The sequence below is a fragment of the Hirundo rustica genome, chromosome 13 (genome assembly GCF_015227805.2).
Source record: "Hirundo rustica isolate bHirRus1 chromosome 13, bHirRus1.pri.v3, whole genome shotgun sequence".
In the NCBI taxonomy this organism is placed as follows: Eukaryota; Metazoa; Chordata; class Aves; order Passeriformes; family Hirundinidae; genus Hirundo; species Hirundo rustica.
In genome coordinates, this window is record NC_053462.1 from 7,742,766 (window position 1) to 7,760,924 (window position 18,159).

An 18,159-nucleotide genomic window follows, 5' to 3' on the forward strand; every position below is an offset into this window, starting at 1 on the left:
CTGCCTAAATTTTACTTCCTAAGGCTTCCTTTACTACAAGGATAAATATAATGGGGTGTACACGGGGAAAACTTGTTGAATCCAATGCCAACAGCTAAATTTTGATAATATCTTAATATTTTCAGGACTGCAAGCAAATTTCTGCATGGTTTTGTTTTGCTTTGTGCCTACATTGATTGTCAGACATTTAACTGGACTTTTAAGAAAGTGACTTTCTATTGACAGCTTGGAATGTGTAGGAAACATGAAATAAATATGGCTATAAATTCAAAAATGTTGTTTTGGCAGGTTAACTGATATTTGTAAAGTTATATTTTGTTGTGAGATGTCTTTCTTCTTTTATAAATAAACTAAATTTGCATTTGGTAGGCTTTTTACAAATTATAGTGGTAAGAAAGAAGTTTATCATAACCAGCATTTTATATGATGAACTGTTTGAGAGTAGATCCCTGTGGGGAGTTTAGCTCCTCATTTTAAGGACTTTGGTATAAGTATATTTAGCAGAAGTATTATTTCTGAATTAATTGAAAGATCCCAGTATGTATTTTCTTTATCAAGAAATGTCATTCTTACAACTGTAGCTAACAGTTTAATGTCTTGAGGATGTGTCATACAGTAAAGCTTCCTTTAGGCTTTTGAAGTGGCACTGGAAATAGAAGGAGCAATAGGGAATGTGTGCCTCAGTCTTCAGTGGGGCAAAACAATACCCAAAAATCTTTCTCACTTCTGATCACTGTGAGTGCATGGGTGTGCATGCTCCTGAGACCTCAGCCACCCTGCCCTTCTAACCCTTTATGTTCCCATGCCACTGGCTTTAAGGTTAACATTTTTATTTTGAGAGAACATAGCTGTGGGAAGGGATGTGTGCCTGAGATTAAGCAATAATTATTGCTTATATAGCAGTGAGTGGAAGTCTGAGATGAGCCCAATGGAGAAGCTAACAGTTGTTTCATTTTGTTTTAGGGTCAGTAGAGGAGTCAAAGTCATGATACACTTAATATATATGGGGAAAGTATATGTTAAATTATGGTGGCACTGATTCTTTGTGGTATAATCTGACCTTTTTCATTCTTGTCATTTCATGACTAGTCCTAGTCAAAAAAGCTGAGTGATGAGGAAAAGACCTTGCATAAATATGTGCTTAGTAGGGCACTCAAGGTCAGACCTCAGCTTTCTGGCCTCTTGAAGCTTTTGATTAGACTTTTAAATATCTCATGGCTCCTGTAGAATAAGAGGTGGTGTGCTCAGCTTTCCAAATTAAGCTTTAATACTACACAGATGATCCAAAGTTACTGAAGAAGTACAACCAAAGTCTTTGAAGCTGTGAAAATTTGGATGATTTTCCAAGTTAATAGAGGTTTGTGGTGTAGTTTCAGTGTGAAAAGGAACTAGAGACAGAATGGTAGAGATGGAACAAGTTAATGGTGAGATGGGCTGGTATGGTTTTAACGAAAACCAGAGCTTTTTAGTAATGAGAGAGTACTCTTTGGCAGTATGGTTATAAGGGCAGCACAAAAAAGCTTATTAGGCTGTAAGCAGGGAGAAATGGGCAGTAGTACTGAGAAATGTGATTTCAAGTTGAATTATGGGTTAATACTGCAAATCAGACATGCTTGAGTGGGCAGAGCAGGAGGAATTTGACACGTGCTGATAAGCTACATGCAGCTCTGATATGCCTTGGGTAATATTTGACTTTGTGAAAACAGCTTTTCCCTTTTTAAAAGAAACAGTCTATCTGTTGATTTTTATTTCAACAAAGTTTGCTTTAGGTGCTATCAGTATCACTAAAAAATTTGGTAAAGCTAAGTATTGTCAGACAAAATGTGTGCATGCGGATATGCTGTATTCTAGTGAAGTCATGCTACACTAAGGAGCAAAGGTTTCATTCAAACTGCTTGTGCATCAAAATACCTTAATCCAAAAAACCAAGAAACAACTGGAGAGAAAAGTTAAGGACTGCATTAATACAAAAATTCATATACCTTCTGCTTTGCTTCTCTTGGGTTTCAGTTGTAATGTAAAGGAAAACATAGAAAATATTCTTGTAACATTTCAGTTTAAATTAAACCAGTCTTTTGTCAGTAGCAGTAGCTTTTTATTCATGTTACTCAAGAGTAACTAAACCGTCTGCAGATAGATCTCCACATAACCAAATTCTATCGGATTGCTTTTTTTTTTAGCATCTGTTAATTTGAGTTCTCTCTTACTCATCACTTGCACAGCAGTAGGTCTTTGGCTAAGAATATTGAGCTTGGTTCTATGCTTACCTTATAAGAAAATAAAATGTATGACTTAATATCCAATATTCAATGCAGTACAAACCTGAATTGTGCTTCCTTGTGGTGTTTTACACTAATTGAACACTCCCATGGTGCAAGTATAAATGACTACATGATATGCAAGCAAATGCATTTTAAAGATGCAAGATTTGGCTTATCAAACTCTTTTGGCAGCCATCCCTTTATAAGTCTTAGAAAATGGCAACCTTTTTTAGCTTACCTGATAACTAAAACCACGTCATTAAAGATTGTCCAGAACAGCTTTTATGTCAGGGCATAAAATGCAAGAGAAAAGGATTTCAGTGTTCACCAGTAACTTCATATGACTGGAGATTAAAAAAAAAAAAAAAAAAAAAATCAGAAAAGTCAGATTCTAATGCTGGGAACAACATGTCTCAGTATTTTTATATATCCACAAAGAGCTTTTAAATGAAACTAAGTGGGATTTAGCCTAATGAACTCATGACCTCAATTTTTTCTCAGGTTCTTCTTCCTCTGCCCTCAGCATTCTGTCAAGGTTGTATGGCAGGACCTCAATAGTCTGCCATACCAGTCTTTTCAGCCTTTTTTTTTTTTTTTTTTTTTTTTCTCCATAGCTGAGCCCTTTATCTCATTTTTCTTGTCAGGAAGCAAGACCATTCCTTTAGTTCTGTGTCACTTTAGGCTTTTAGTAGTAGTCATGAAGATACCTCTTGTCTGTGTCCCTGCTTTCTGGTGCTGTTGTGCTGGGTTACAGTTTCTTTAAGCATAACTTAAAAGGCTGCTTCTGTGCTCCATTTCTGTCCTGTTGTCTTTTCTAAATTATCACAGGAACTGCTCTTCATGTCGTTTCTCATCACTTGTGTTACTTCCTTTGACTTGCTGGTTGTTGGCTGTCATGCATTTTGTTCTGCCCTCTTTCTGTCTCTCCTCACAGAAGTTCAGCTTTATTGTCATGTTCTTTGACTGAGTTCTCCCAGCTCCACTACTGTAGCATCTTGTTTCATTTTGAACATCTTTCCCAAGGATGCGCAGAGGGTTCTGGTGTCCCCTCTTTCTCCAGGACAAATTGGGCACACCTCTGAAAGGTGAATTTTGCTCAGTGGCTGCAAAGTGGTTGTTCTGAAGTATGTCTTTAATTGTGTTATTGCTGTCTGGATTAAAAGAAAGGTGATGTACAATACTTTTGAAAAGAACAATTAAAATATTTGTTTATTTAAGTGACATTAGACGATGGTGAATCTGAAACAGCTTAAAATCCATTTCTTCTTCACTGACACTTGAGAATAGCATGTTGACATATACAAGCATTTTTGATGTTCAGTCTTTCAGCTGTTGTCAATCTGTCTGTCTATTGCCCGGCTGGTGGGAGTCAAAACTGCCCTCAGCCAGATGGATAACTCCGTTAAATCAATTTTGTGCAGTAGGGAAAAATCTATTAGATGATAATTTTTTTTGGACAAGGGACTCATGTCTTGAACAACAGAGGGTGTCTGTTCATTCTCTGTTTCTCAGCTTGCAACTGTGCTGCCACTTTTTTTGGTTCTTGTCTCTAGGAGATGGCACAGAACAGTTGGGTACATAATGCTTTGCCATCTTGGGCCTCATTTTCATCTTACTCCCTGACCCACACCAGTTCCCACCTTTGGCCCTATTATATTTCTTTTGCCTTACCCTCCTAGAAACCACAGAGTCTTTATTGACATCCTATTCCTGTGCAATCTCTGCTCCAGCAGTTGGCAACTGCTGCTGCCAATGAACTGCGCTGCTGGTAGGAGGGAACAGGCGAGGTGGTGTGTATTGCACCAGCCACATTTAGGGAGAACAACGTGAGCCTGTCAGAGCTAAGCCAGGCTGTGCGGGGCGGCACACAACTCTTATTGCTGAGGTTTCAGTATCCTGATAGTACCGGTCCCTGAAAATGTTAGTGTGGTGTTGGCAAAAGCAAGAAAATGTTTCAGTGCAGCATCAGCTTCTTACAGCAACATTTTATAGCTTCCTTTTCCAGATGTTGATTACATTCCCCCCCTTTTTAAGGTTATTTTTTTTCTTATGTTTAATCTTACTTAATCGTGATGACTTGTTTGTTTTCAGGTATTGACCATGAAGACATTGGTACCAGCTGTGGCTGTGTGGGGGAGAACAGCTCCCTCTCACAGCATTACTGCTGTGATGATCACAGATGACCAGCAGACCATAGTTACAGGAAGCCAAGAAGGACAGATTTGTCTCTGGGATCTTTCATCAGACTTACAGGTTTGTGTCCTCTGAGCTACAGTTTGCCAAATAGACAGACTGGAGTTTTATCTTTTATTATTGGCAATAGGATTATCCAGACTTGCACTTACTCAGATAAATTTTTAAAGATAGTGTGATATTTGTTATAGGAAACTCATGAAACAGAAAGTGAAATGTCTGTGTGAGCAACATGTTATTTGCAGACTTTGGAGAACTTTTCATAGATTAGCATGACCCGTGGATTATAAATTGTGACTGTGTGCTCTGAGTAATGGCAGCAAGTAAATATATACAATTATCATGATTCCTATCTTGTGAAGGATTTTTTCTTTCTTAAATCAATTGCTGAGTGTGACATGTCAGTTAAAGAAAAAGTATCTACTTATAAAACCAAATCTGTCTACCAAGATGGAAGCATCAAGTTGCTTTGATTATTTCATATTTATTACTATGGTTCTATTATTTTTTAAATTTTGTTGTCCCATTCTTATTCAAACAGCCTGATAGCATATGCTTTTATAAGGCTACCTTTTCTAATTAAAACTTTTGCATGCAGTGATGATAATCAGGGAGGTTATTTAAACATTTGGTATGAAATACATGTTTAAGAGCTTTGGTTTATCAGTGTCCACTTCTTGGTGCCACTTTTTGTGCATGCTGTAGGGTGAAGGCCAGAGATGTTCTGCACATTGCCTGTTTTATAACATTTGATCTCCATACATTCTTCAGAAAATGAATGCAATTAATAGAAAAACATAGCTTTATGAAAACTGCATAAAAATTCATCCACATTTTTCTGCATTCTAGAAACGTGACTGAAGAATGCAAGAATATAAAGCATGAAAATTATATATATATCTACAAGTAATAGTCTCTTGGTTTTAGACATCCTTAGTTAATACAGAAATTGCTTAAGATAAATCATTATATTATTCTCCTAGATTTCATCTAAAGAAATTCTCTTTGGCCATACTGCTTCTGTAACTTGTTTGGCAAAAGCAAGAGAGTTTGAGAAACAGCCATATGTAGTAAGTGCTACTGAAAATGGGTATGTAACTGAATATTCAATTATTCATTTCTTAAATCATGAAATATGTGTCAAGTGTAGGTCAGATTATGCATTTACAGAAATGTTTCCATCTACTTCTATGGTATTAAAATGATAGCAGCTACTTAGGATAGTGACTACATTGTTAATATACAATAGTCCAACTATTGTATATTAATAATACATTGTCCTGTGGACATCAGAGAGGTTTGGCAGGTTCACGTATCCACTTAGTAGACAGAAAAAAAGAATTATTCAGAGGAGTTGGCTAGACCCTATTCAAAGGGAAATTAATGGGCTATTGGAGGGCATCAGCAAGTTCAACAGCATTTGAGCATCATGGTGTTTTTCTGTTTCTTCCTGAGCTCAGTCTTGAGAACTGAACCAGTGAAAGGGGCAAATGTACTCTGATCTGGTTTGTTTCCTCAGTCAGTATGTATGGAAGCACAGAATTAAAGGCATATATCCTCCTCCTCCTTTTCTGTCTTTAAATCTTATGTGCTGTTTTGGAGAACATCCTTTCAGAGGGCCCTGATCTTGCAGCTCTTCTGCTATGTGTTTGTTACGCCATAGCCTGTGACTTGAGTCAAGCTGCTTCCTGATTTCTGCTAGGGTACAATTCAGAGTATTTGGTAACTGTTTGAGCTGGGGTCTGAAGACCTGTTTAGGATGTCATCTGTTGAAAATAGTTAGGGCTAGCTGCTTATTTTCTTAAGGGCTCTCTTAAGCACTTTTTTCTGGCTGCTTAATTATAATCCCCTCTTTTCTGGGAGTTCATCTTTTCTAATTAACAGTAGCAGGACAGCTCTGTTAAACTGGCTTTCCATGAAGAGTACATGTCAATTGTCCTTCAAGCTGTACCTTCCAGCACCTAAAGGCTACTGGTTTCTTACTGAGTAGCTTATTTATCCTTTCCCACTGCTAGGATCCTTGTCTGACTCTCTCATTCAGTCAAGGGTATACAAGAAAGGGATAACTTGCAAAAAAATGATTCCAGGCTTTTTATTCTTGAAAGATTAGACTGCCTCACTGGACAGGTAGTCATAAACAGCACTGTTTGTTATGTATATGCAGAGAGGGTGAGAGATCTACACAACCAGTTTTGTATTGCCCTTCTACAGTTCTACTCAAGGGTTCTCTTAGAGGAGTAGGTCTCTTAGGAGAAGGTCTCTTAGAGCAGTACTGCTTCCAGATCATACTGGGAGAAAAGATACTGTATTTCCAAAAGAACTGGGGTGGAAAGTGTTAAGACACAAATGAGAATATTGCTATAGATACACCATACAGAGATATTCACATCCTAAAGATCTTATCTCTGCAGGGATCATTAGACTTGTTTGGAATGTGTGTAGGTAGGATTGAATTGTCTTCTGGCCTATTTAAGTGTTCACTTTTACCAAATTACTGCTGACTTCTCATCTGTGTTACATAAGGGCAAAGCATCCATCACTGATCCCTGTAAGGTTGCAACATGAAGTTGAGATAATTACAAATAGGAAACCTTGTCTTCAGGAGATGGAGGGTTTGCTAAGCTGTGTTTTCTGACTTGTGAATAATTCACTTCTGCCATTTTCAAGCTTCCATCTCCTTGTAGTGTGGATGGAAGAAATGGTATGGAAGATGATTCTATGATAATCTTCCATGTTCCACTTCAGATTATTTTCAGAGTTTCTATAACTGACTAATCCCAAAAGAATGAGTATTGAACATTGTTTCTTGTACTTCTAATATGGAAGTCTATAAATGAGTCTAATGATTCATAATTTCTCACTGATGTTCTATAGATGACAAACCTGTCCTACAGTATATGCTGTATGGCATGTGTGATATTGCTCACCCCTTATTAGTACACACAGTAAATTGAATACATCATCCAGAAACTGAAGTTACGTTCTGACATATACTGGTCTCATTTGTGCATGTTTGTAGATATGTATTACAGTGATGTGGCTAAAGCAGTGAAGTTGTGATATAAACAAGCAGAAAATCATTGCTCTGAAATGTTTAACAGTGTAAAGCTTTCACTTAAGTTCTGACTTTGGGTCTACCAACTTAGATTCTGCTATTTCTCTGCTGAAAAATACTAAGAAATAATACTTTGAGTTTAGCATAAAATGGGAAAGTAGGTAGGCTAAAATGTAAATCACTAAGTAGTATTTCTTCTATAATAAAATACTCTCCCCAATGTATTCTTTAAGCCTTGATACAGAAAATTTCTTACAATATAATGTCAGAAATAATGAAATGAACGTTTCAGTTCTGGAAGTAAGGTTTGTTTTTTTAATAAAGTCTAAATCTAATCAAAAGTTTAACATTCAGTTGCTGAACTATGATACTGTATCTCATACAGCCTCACTTACAACATTTAGTTTGTCTCTTGTGATCCAGTCCCACTGCATGTTGAATAATGTGTAGATAAGGAAGATGTGTTGAAGTCTTTCTCAAACAACCTTAAATGTGCTTGTGTAGCTGTAGTGTTGCAGAGGTACTGATGGTTGAGTGTATTGAGAGCAGATTTTGGGAACAGCCTCATGATGGCACTGTTTCTTCTTTACAAAAGTTGTTCCTCTCAAGAACTGAAGTCTGATGTGGGAGAAGATGCATAATGCTTTTTGAAACATGTGGTTTAAGTTCAGTGAAATGAATCATTTTCAGGAGGATGTAGTTCGAGTGACAGATAGTTACAGTGACATGTTGACGAGCTGTAATGGCAGTATACCTACAATTTGTTGTAGACCAGAGTTGGTCTTAAAGTCAGGTCGGTTGCAAGGCAGCAGGGTGTAATTACTAAAACAAAAAGAAACAGATACTGTATGTCATCCCCTACTAATGACTACATTTTCTTACCCAACAATCTGTAACAAAAAGCTTTACAAATGACCAGACTGCACTTAAATACAGCACTAAAGAAAAACTTGGTGGCACAAAATTATTCCAGCTGATTGAGTGGAAATGACAGAGAATAATATGAAGTTATCTTTGGCAGGGAGATGTGTATTTGGAATGTCGCTAGTGGACAGTGCATTGAGACCACAAAGCTTCCTTATAGGCATACAGCGATCCATGTAAGTATAGCAACTTTTCATGAGGTCTCTCTTCATTACAAGAGTTTTGCTTTATTAATGAGATATTTTTCAGAAACAGTTTTAATTACATAGCTCTAAACATAGAAGACCCTGTCACAACTTAAGTAGTTCTTATCTCTTTTTAAGTTTTTTTTTTTTTCTTCTAAGAGAAGAATTGAGACTTTTATGTTCCTCTGAATTCCTTAATCAAATCAGACTGATTACTTTTAAGCTGCAAATATTTGAAATGCAGTATTGATTAACTTACTGTTTGGGCATCAGGTAGCCAAGTGAAATGGTCTTAATCTTTGCTCTTGTCTTGTTAAAATTGCATGGAAACTTCAAGTTTGATGTTGACTTTTTCATGACATTTTAAAAGTACAAGTAATCTGGCCAAAGTAATCTGTGAGGCAGTCTGCTGAAAGACTTATTTTTAAACTTTTGAATGGTTTTAGTGCTGAGATCCTGACCTCCAAAAAACTTCACTCCGTTTTCAAAAATGCATTTTCATTCATTGCAGAACTTTAGGACAAATCCCTCATTTTCAGAGACTTTGAATATTGCTTCACATAATTTCATGTGTCTGGTTGCAACTGTATCCAGGTCAAATAAGTATCTAGAGTTTGGAATGTGGGAGAGTTTGAAATACACTCGTGAGTAAGATTGAGGGGCCAAACATCTATGGGTTTGATTCTGGGACATGGCTTATTTCTGGATATGTTAGCAGATGAGAAGCTCAGGGCTCCTGTATTAACTAAAATGCTGTCTTTCTTGAGTGAGCGAGTCTAGGGTAGAACTAAGGCTCCAAAGGATGGATATCTGGGCCTTCATGTAATTCCAAAGCACAGCCAATTTGGAATCTAAAATTTTTAAAGCTTCCAGAAAATGTTTTTCCTGCCATTTCTTTGGTTGATATGAGGAATTCAAACAATTGTTAATTGTAAAGGGAAGAGGAGAAAGCTTGGATATATTGCCAACAAAAATCATGGAAGATTAACTTCATAATTATTTTTTTTTACGTATATGTATAAAAACATTAATTAAGGATTATGCTACACTTTTATTTGTTCATATGCTTAAAGTGTATATATTCCTTAAATGGATGTGTATACACAAACAAAACAATACTTAAATTATAATCTGAGGTGCAGTATGATCTGCTGTGTTCTAGGGCGTAATTAGATTTTATTCGATGAATTTGCAGACAAGTTCTGCAGGGAAGTAGGTGAAGCTGGCTTAGCTGATAATCTGTATGTATTTTTGTGAAGATCAGAGGCAGAATATTCATTCTTACCCTTTAAATAGGTGTAGCACATACTTGTAGAAAATAGGTACTTCCTCTCTATTAGAAGTGAGCTAAACCTAATTTTGGCTAATAATTATTTTTGTTTAATAACTTGGGCAAGTTAGCTAAAGAAAAATAGGAACATCTAGCAGGAAAACTTTCTTAGGAAAAAGTAGGTGTTGTTAGGAGGGGAAAGTATTCTTAAAATGCAGCCTTCAGATAGTTATAATAAATTGTGTTTTTCTGTGCGTGTGTTTTGTTAAATGTTTTTTCTTGTTGTTCCATGGGGGAAGGTAGCTTGTGCTATAGTTAATGTTTGGTTTTAATTGAACTACTAACCTATCTGCTCTAGTAGGTTCCTTTTGTTCAGTGTAGGTGATTTAGCTATGAATGGCAGATGTCAAGTAGTGCAAACTGAATATTTGCCATTTGAAATTAAATTTAACACCAGGGTCAACACTTAAACATTTGTGAATCTTGACCAGTGTGGAATTTTCTCAGAGGAATTACTGACTATAAAAATCCTCTATTTAAAGCCTAATTTAATGGTAACAGTAATTGTAAATTCTAAGCATTTCTGCCTCTGTTTACTCATAATAGCTGTAGTACTATTTATCCTAGTTCCAGTTATTTATACTACTTTTATTTTTACACTTCAGTTAGTTGATTGAAAAAAATGACAATTATTAAATAAGCAAAACTGTACAGAAAATTTATAAATGAGGCGCAGCTTTTTTGGGTTGCTTGATATTTTTGTTGGACTGCCTGATTGTTCCCTTTATTTTAAGGCTAGTATTAAATGTAGATCCACTCTGAGGTGGCTGCTTATGCATTTATAGAAATTATTTACACTTACAGCTAGAGATGCAATGCAGGTGTTCTTGCACATAACACCTAGCAAGAAAGAAATCCTCTCAGTCACTCTGCACTCTTTTCCTTTGCTTTGTGTCTGGATTTTTTTTTCCTTTGTGATTGCTGACAGAGAATTTTCTGAACACTAGGGCATTTAATGTCAGAATGAAGAATATCCTATGGAGTAGACATCCGTCCTGGAAAGTAATGAGAAATTCTTTATGAAAAATTTGATTATGAATATTCTGCATATTCACCTGAATATCCTTTTTATACAACTCTTGATGACAGGAGCTTTATTAAATGTTTGGAGAGGGGCCTCTCAGAGAAACAATTAACACCTGACTTTCTCCCAAATATGACAAAAATCTTAATATTTAGGAAGGACAGGTGACAGACAGTCTGAAGCACCTTTTACTAAGCTGTGTGACTTGCTAGTATCACTAGCAATATTGTGTATGGTTTCACATATGCCTTAGATTTGTTAGTGATGATACAAGTGTTGATTATGACATGTTCAGTGTGAAAAATCTGCATGCCATTTGTGTATCTCTCTGTGCTGACTCTCTGCTTTCCATTTGGACAGTATTACCATTGCTCATTCCGAATGACAGGTGAAGGCTGGCTTCTTTGTTGTGGAGAATATCAAGATGTTCTTATTATTGATGCTAAAACTTTGTGCGTTCTTCACACTTTATCATCATCTCAGTCTTCTGATTGGATAAATTGTATGTGTATTGTGCACTCTGCGAGAATTCAAGGTATATGTTTTAAAGGTGTTTATGTAGGCACATTAAACTGTGATAAAATATTTCTGTATAGTTGGTATGATCCTGCTTGATTTAATATCAAATTGTTTCACAGAGCTGTTATGTAGAAGATGAAATGTTTCATTGATAGTGCAAGAGGTGTTTTTAAGGCTCCTAATATTGGCCCTGTTTTATTTAATATATTTGTTAGAGGAAAAGAAACAACTTCTATACTGGCTGTAAGCAGCTAATTTCTTGGATTTAAGTATAAATAAGTTTTGTAATATCAGAGAAATTAAAGGCACAATATCACAGTTCTGTGTCTTCTGTTAATACATTTTTCATTGTTTGCTTATGTGGTTTGTATTTCTGTAAATCGTTTACTTATTCCCATTTTGCTCACATATTTTGTATTTCTGTATATCATTTATTTTTTTGTGTAAAGCTGATATTTCATCTAGGCACTATCTTGCAGAATCCTTTCTTTAGTGCTGACTAGGTAGGTGCTGTTTGAACTTGGCTTCAAGTTGACTATCTCACTGACTTTTCACAGAGGACTCTTTGGTTGCAGTGTCTGTAGCTGGAGTTCTCAAAGTGTGGGACCTATCTTCATCTCTGAATAGCATTCAGGTCAGTGTTAACATGATTGTTCTCAAGTCAAGGCTGCATTGAAGCAGAGTATGAATAAATTTAAGTCTTCTGGATGTGTATTAAATAGATTTTATTATTTCTGTTACAAAATTCTAAAACACATAGCATGATTTAAAATTGGGCCATTGGACAGCTTTTGCCATGACAGCTGTACTACTTTTTGGCCTGGCTTCTTGTCTTTTCATATTGCAGAATGCTTAAGTTTCAATGTTTTCCTGCTATCCTGATAATGCCTTTGAACCCCTTCACTCTGTCCTTTAAACTAAAGCTCTTCGATATTGGCCTTTGTACTTACTCTTCACCCTTGTTACTCTCTTCAAAATGGTCCTTTAGATTTTGTTTTCTTCAGTCTGCTTTTCACAATGCTGTCTTCACTTGGAAAAGACTCTTGCTGTGTCAAGTGTCCTATTTTTCTATCTTCAAGCTCACTTACTCTTTTTTGTGTTAGTATTATCAGCATCTGTTGCCTTCCATGAACAAGTGTTAGAACTGGGATGCAATTTTTGTGTTTTAATTATATTCTAAAAGCTAGAATCACAAAGGGACTTCAACAGTGAGACAAAAATGGCAAAATATCAAGACTTCTTTGACTGTTGGTAACCCCTCACTGCTTGGCTCAGCAAACTGCAGGGTGTGGGCAACCCTGCTTTTCCATGGGTAGAATCAGGCCCCTGAGGACAATCTGTCAAGTTTGGTACTATCCCGGTGTTTTTGATTTATCTGTGGTGTTTTAGGATGGGTGCACCTTTACAACATTCCTAGCGCAAACCCCGCTGCCATGTTGTAAAAATTCTGAGGACTCTAACAACTGATTACAGATGTCAGAGGAACATATGGTGTGGTCTTTTTACTGCCTGGGGCCACTTTTGGTGGAGGGACTGCTGCAGAGTTCATAACAATCCAGCTAAATTCTAAAGAGCAGTGTTGTAGTAAATATTGTTGGATTTACTTGGAATTTACTGAAGCCTCAAGATGTTCCAAGAAAATGGCTTTCAGTTTTATAGCCATGATTCCAAGCATACATACCCCTTCTCTGAGATGTTTTAAGACTCTTGGTATCTTAAAATATAGAAAGCATCAGTTTTAAGTGATATAATCAATATTTAATAAATATAATTCCAATAGAATAATTTTGAGCCTGATGACTTTATTGTATCTGATATTCCCACAAAAAGAGTGAAAATACTACATTGTTTTTAACAGTACATTTAGCAGCGCAAAGCTAAGAAGATTATTTGCTTTTACACTAACTTTAAAGGTGTTAAAATCAAACAAGACCTATGGCAACACAAGCATCTCAGACTGTCCTGATTGCAACAAGAATGAGTGGGAAAGTATAATACTGATCGGCTTTTCTGAATCTGATACTCTGTTTATAGCTTGTTGTAGCTATTTTTTGACTGAAGAATACTTAGCAGATGCTCATTATAGCAGTTTTTATTTATGGCCTGCCTTTGGTCCTTCTCCACAATCATTATAATTTCTTTAAGTGAGATGATCGTCTGAGCCACACTGAATGTTTACATTCTTCTGTTTACATATTAGTTGTGAATACTGTTGTCTTTCTATTGTTAATTAAGAATTGTATGTTGCTTTGAATTTTGAAAGTCTTTTAACAGAAAGTTATTTTCAGTGGGTTGTTTCTATCCTAAAAGCTCAGATATCTGAAACAAATTTTATAGCTTTTTTCCCCTCTCTGTGCTGTAAAGGAGAAACAAAGTGTGTATGAGAAGGAATCAAAATCTCTGGACTGTTTAAATTGTCAAGCAGTAAGATTTTGTACTTACACGGAAAGGCTCCTTCTTGTTGTGTCCTCCGTGTGCTGGCAGGTACGTTATTGAACATTGCACTTTCTTTTTAATCTTGTTAATTTTGAAAAGCTAATGTGATTTTTACATGCAGGTGCTTGTTTTTCTCCTTAGGTTAAAGAAAGTGTTCACAATTTGTCAGATATAGTTATGCCTGCAACACTTCTTGGCTTATCTTAAACTGTGTGAAAGAGATGAAGCTTTTATTTCTTATGAGTGTATTTCTGCTTTGAAAGTTTAACACCAAATTGGCTGGATAGAAGGAGGATTTAAGTATTAGACAGTTTTAGAGCACTGAGTATTATAGTCCCCTCCACAGTGCATTTGAAAGGGACACAAAGATTGAAAAACCCTGTTTAAGTATGACAGAAGTTCTCACAGTTGGCAAGTCCTCAGTAGCCAGGGACCTTTGTTTGTTGATAGAAGCAGCAAAACTAAAGACCCCAGGCTATATTGCTTTTTCTTGTAGCTGTAATAAAGTAACTAAAAATTTTTAAAAAAATTAATAACAGTTTTAGAGAAAACATAACGTATTTAAACTGAAACTTATTGTAAAAATTCTGTATTTTTTCTTTTACAGTGCTACAAAATTTCTCTTACACTAATCATTCTTTATTTTAACATGTATACCTGATTCCAACATCTCCCAGGAATTGGTGAAAAAATTTCATATACACCTGGGTCAACTTTGAATAATATAGTTGTAGAATATCTTTGAGGTGTCTCTTGGGATACTTAATTTCTGTACAAAAGCATCTTTAGAGAAAGTTCATGAGTAGAATGGATAGGCTTTTCATGGAAAAATCTGTAACGTGCATTGTTTTCTATTAATTCCTATAATGAGACTATAAGACTCTACTGCTACTTTTTGGTTGTTTATTTTTTTAACTGTCAGTTTCTTTAACTTTGAACTGTATGGGTTCACTCTGACTTTGCAGTAGTTTGTTATTATTAAAACATTTTAGGCTTGAAAAATAGTTGTTCGACCACAAAGAGTTGAACTTATGTTTGACTTACTGATCCACTGCCCAAGCCCAGTTTAGCTTAAAATGAATTTGCCAACAATATTTGTTTATATTTTGTTGTTTTTCTGTACTTAGGTCTACGATTATTGTGATTTCTCCTTGCTTTGTACTGAGTTCTGTAAGAGTGGTCAGTGCTTTGCTGGTGGGGAAGTGCTGGCAGCTTACAGACTTATCATCTGGACAGAAGATGGCCACAGTTACATCTACCAGCTGCTAAACAGGTGGGCTCAGATGGGAAATTCACACAAAAAGTTCAGGTATAAGATGAACTTTGGGAGGGTTACTATGGAAAATCTCTGCATGTTGCAAATGATCAAAAACCAGAACAAAACCACTTTGGCACTCAAAGATTTACCCTGAATTTGACAGCCCTCAGTCTTTGTTTGACACAGCAGGGGGCATAGGAATAAGATTAGCCATGTAGAACTTGGGCAGCTGGTGCTGTGATTTCAAAAAGTCTCCTGTAATTACTTATTTGGTTACCTTTAATTGAACTTGTGAATCTTGGATGTTACTGTTCTGCTTTCTAAAAAAATGACTTTCTAAATCTTGTATGTTTAAAATTTCTTTTTTAATTATGCAGTGGCCTTTCTAAAAGCATGTACCCTGCTGATGGGAAGGCGCTGAAGGAAACGGTTTATCCTCATTTACTCAGCTTTACTGGTATGAAGGAAAATAAGGTAAATTCATAAGGGTTTGAAAGTTTATTTATTGTCTGTTTGCAATTACCTGAATAATCTAAAAGAATTGATGAATTCATCAACAGATTTAATTGTTCTATAAAAACAATGAGTAATATTTATTACCTCACTTTAAGATTGTTACTTACAAACTTGAAGATGCTTATGTATTTTGTCTTTCATTTTGGCTGTATTTAGGGTTTTTTTCACAGTGGAAAAATGCCTTTGTCTTCAACTATAGATAGACTGGTTGTTGTATCTTTTCTCTAATTTCGACAGAAAGAAAAATATTTTTCTAACAAAGATGTCTAAAAATAATTTTAGAAACTTCTGCTTTCAAATTAATAAAAATAAAATAAATAATAAAATCTCTCAACAAATAAAACCGTGTCAGAAAACCAAAATCAAAAAAGCCAACCCATAAGCAAAACGTGAGCAAGTTACTTAGTTCTTTTTTATTAAGGGAAGTATGCGTGCTTCAGTGTAAATACATAAAAATAGGTTGTGTATCCACCCAAAATTGAAGGCTCTGAATCTGTGGCATTTTATCCAGAATACTGCTGGCTTGAGCCTTCAGTGGTATAATCACATGCAGAACTTTCTTGCTCTGTGAGCACACTGATGTACCCAGAGTGCATAAAATGAGACACATGTGATTTTCTTCAGAACCGTGGTCTTGGCTTGAATAAGCCTCTAATGTTTAGAAAAGAGGAAGCTGAAAAAGTAGGTAATCTCTGTACTTTTGTTTGAGAATTCATATTCAGCAGAGCATGTCACATCAATTTCAAACTGGAAGTTGCTGTGTAGAGAGGTATCTCAAATGGACTCAGCTGTGTTGGAAAACCTACATTTTCACTCACTTTTTATGTAGTGCTTTTTGTGAGCACAAAGAAATAAATCAGAAAACCCAGTTGATTTGAAAAGTAGAAAATTTGTTATGATTAAGAAGCTGGGAAGTGGGGAGCAGAAAAGATATGTGGTAGGCCTTCTTACTTGGGAAAAAAATGAACCAGAACAAATAGATTATTTTGTGTAGCTTTGGTTCTGGCTTTTTTTGCTAAGTCTGATTGCTAATGCAGTTAATGGAGTTGTAATTGTTGGAAGATGTGGATTTAATTCCTGCCTGAAATTGCATTAGTTTGAGTGTTTGTGTGACAGCTCAAGCAGGTGGTTAAGCAGTTTCTGAAGATATGCAACAGAAACATTTTTATTTGTAGCTGATTAGAAATTCTGTTAAATATATACCTGTGTGAGGTTTTCTAGCGTTCTTTCTTTCTGTTGACAATTGTAGGCCCTTAGAAAAACATCTTTGTTGCATAATATTGTGAAGCCTGACAGATTTGATTTTCAGTTAAAGGGAAGGAGCGTAAGCCATTCAGTTTTCCCCAAATGCTGTGATCTAAAAATCAGATAGGATAACTGCTGAAGGATGCCAGAAGGTCAGGAAAGGTGAAGGAGAGGAAATAGCCAAAGCACATGGCTTAGCAAATGATAGGGTTACAGTGGTGGCACAAAGCTGACATATACTTTCCTCTAAATATATGCTTTTTAAAAAATAATGACCAGCTCTATATTAATATTTCTGCTTTAATATTTCCCTTACTGCCTGAATAGTTTTTTAAAGCAGGATTGAAACAACCAAATCACCTGTGTGATGATCTGTTTTGATCTCCACTCTGAGACTGTAAACCAAACCATTTTACATGACAGTTAATTATTTTGGAGCTGACTCTCAAACTGCAGTATTGTAAATAAGTATATCCAACATAGCTTATCACTCTCTACAACTACCTCCTTTTTCCCTGAGCTTTTTTTTCTAAACAACCAGCTCCCCCAGCTGCTCCTTGTCAGAATTGTGTTCCACATCCTTCAGCAGCTTCATTGCTCTTTTGAAATGATGCACCACCTCATGACTGAATGATGCTGTTATAAACTATTACCCATGTAAAGGCATAATTCTTACCTTTCATTATTTGTAGTCATGCAAGCTGTGGTGACTGAATTTTTTTTGATGCAAAGATTATCAATATTTCACTGCATTGTTTTTTCAGCCTGACCTTGGTTCTTATGCTGGTGAAACTGTAAACCTGGGGAGAACTCCCAGTCTGCTTTTTCATTTAAGGATGTAGGTTTAGCCAAGGATACTTAAAAAGCAGAGGTGATTCTTGAGAGGTTTATACCAGGCAGAGTAGACATAGTGTGAGCAGGATTTAGTGGCAGATAAGAAATCAACTGTGGTTTGTTTTGTATTTTTACAGCTTTTGATGAAAAAAACCCCCTTCTTGTTTACAATTGATTATTACATTATTGTATCAGTTTTCTTTCAGAATATTGATTTACTGTTCTTTTTCACAGAGTCTTCCTTTTGTCATGGGCTTCATGAATGAAAGAAAGGAGCCTTTCTACAAGGTTCTTTTTTCTGGTGAAGCTTCAGGGCGGATCACTTTGTGGCACATTCCTGATGTTCCTGTGTCAATGTTTGATGGTTCTCCAAAAGGTT

General features: G+C 35.9%; 1 protein-coding gene across 3 annotated transcripts in view; it reads left to right on the forward strand.

Moving 5' to 3' along the window:
- The window catches only part of WDR72 (WD repeat domain 72), a 100,425-nt gene that overhangs the window by 4,016 nt on the left and 78,250 nt on the right, over window positions 1-18,159 (forward strand). For all 3 annotated transcript variants that reach the window (XM_040077266.2, XM_040077268.2, XM_040077267.2), the window contains exons 2-10: window positions 4,353-4,514; window positions 5,438-5,544; window positions 8,531-8,609; window positions 11,333-11,507; window positions 12,049-12,125; window positions 13,856-13,975; window positions 15,055-15,200; window positions 15,563-15,659; window positions 18,015-18,156. In XM_040077266.2, coding sequence (XP_039933200.1) covers window positions 4,362-4,514; window positions 5,438-5,544; window positions 8,531-8,609; window positions 11,333-11,507; window positions 12,049-12,125; window positions 13,856-13,975; window positions 15,055-15,200; window positions 15,563-15,659; window positions 18,015-18,156 — 1,096 coding nt within the window. In that variant the 5' untranslated portion in view covers window positions 4,353-4,361. The remainder of the gene's footprint in view (window positions 1-4,352; window positions 4,515-5,437; window positions 5,545-8,530; window positions 8,610-11,332; window positions 11,508-12,048; window positions 12,126-13,855; window positions 13,976-15,054; window positions 15,201-15,562; window positions 15,660-18,014; window positions 18,157-18,159) is intronic.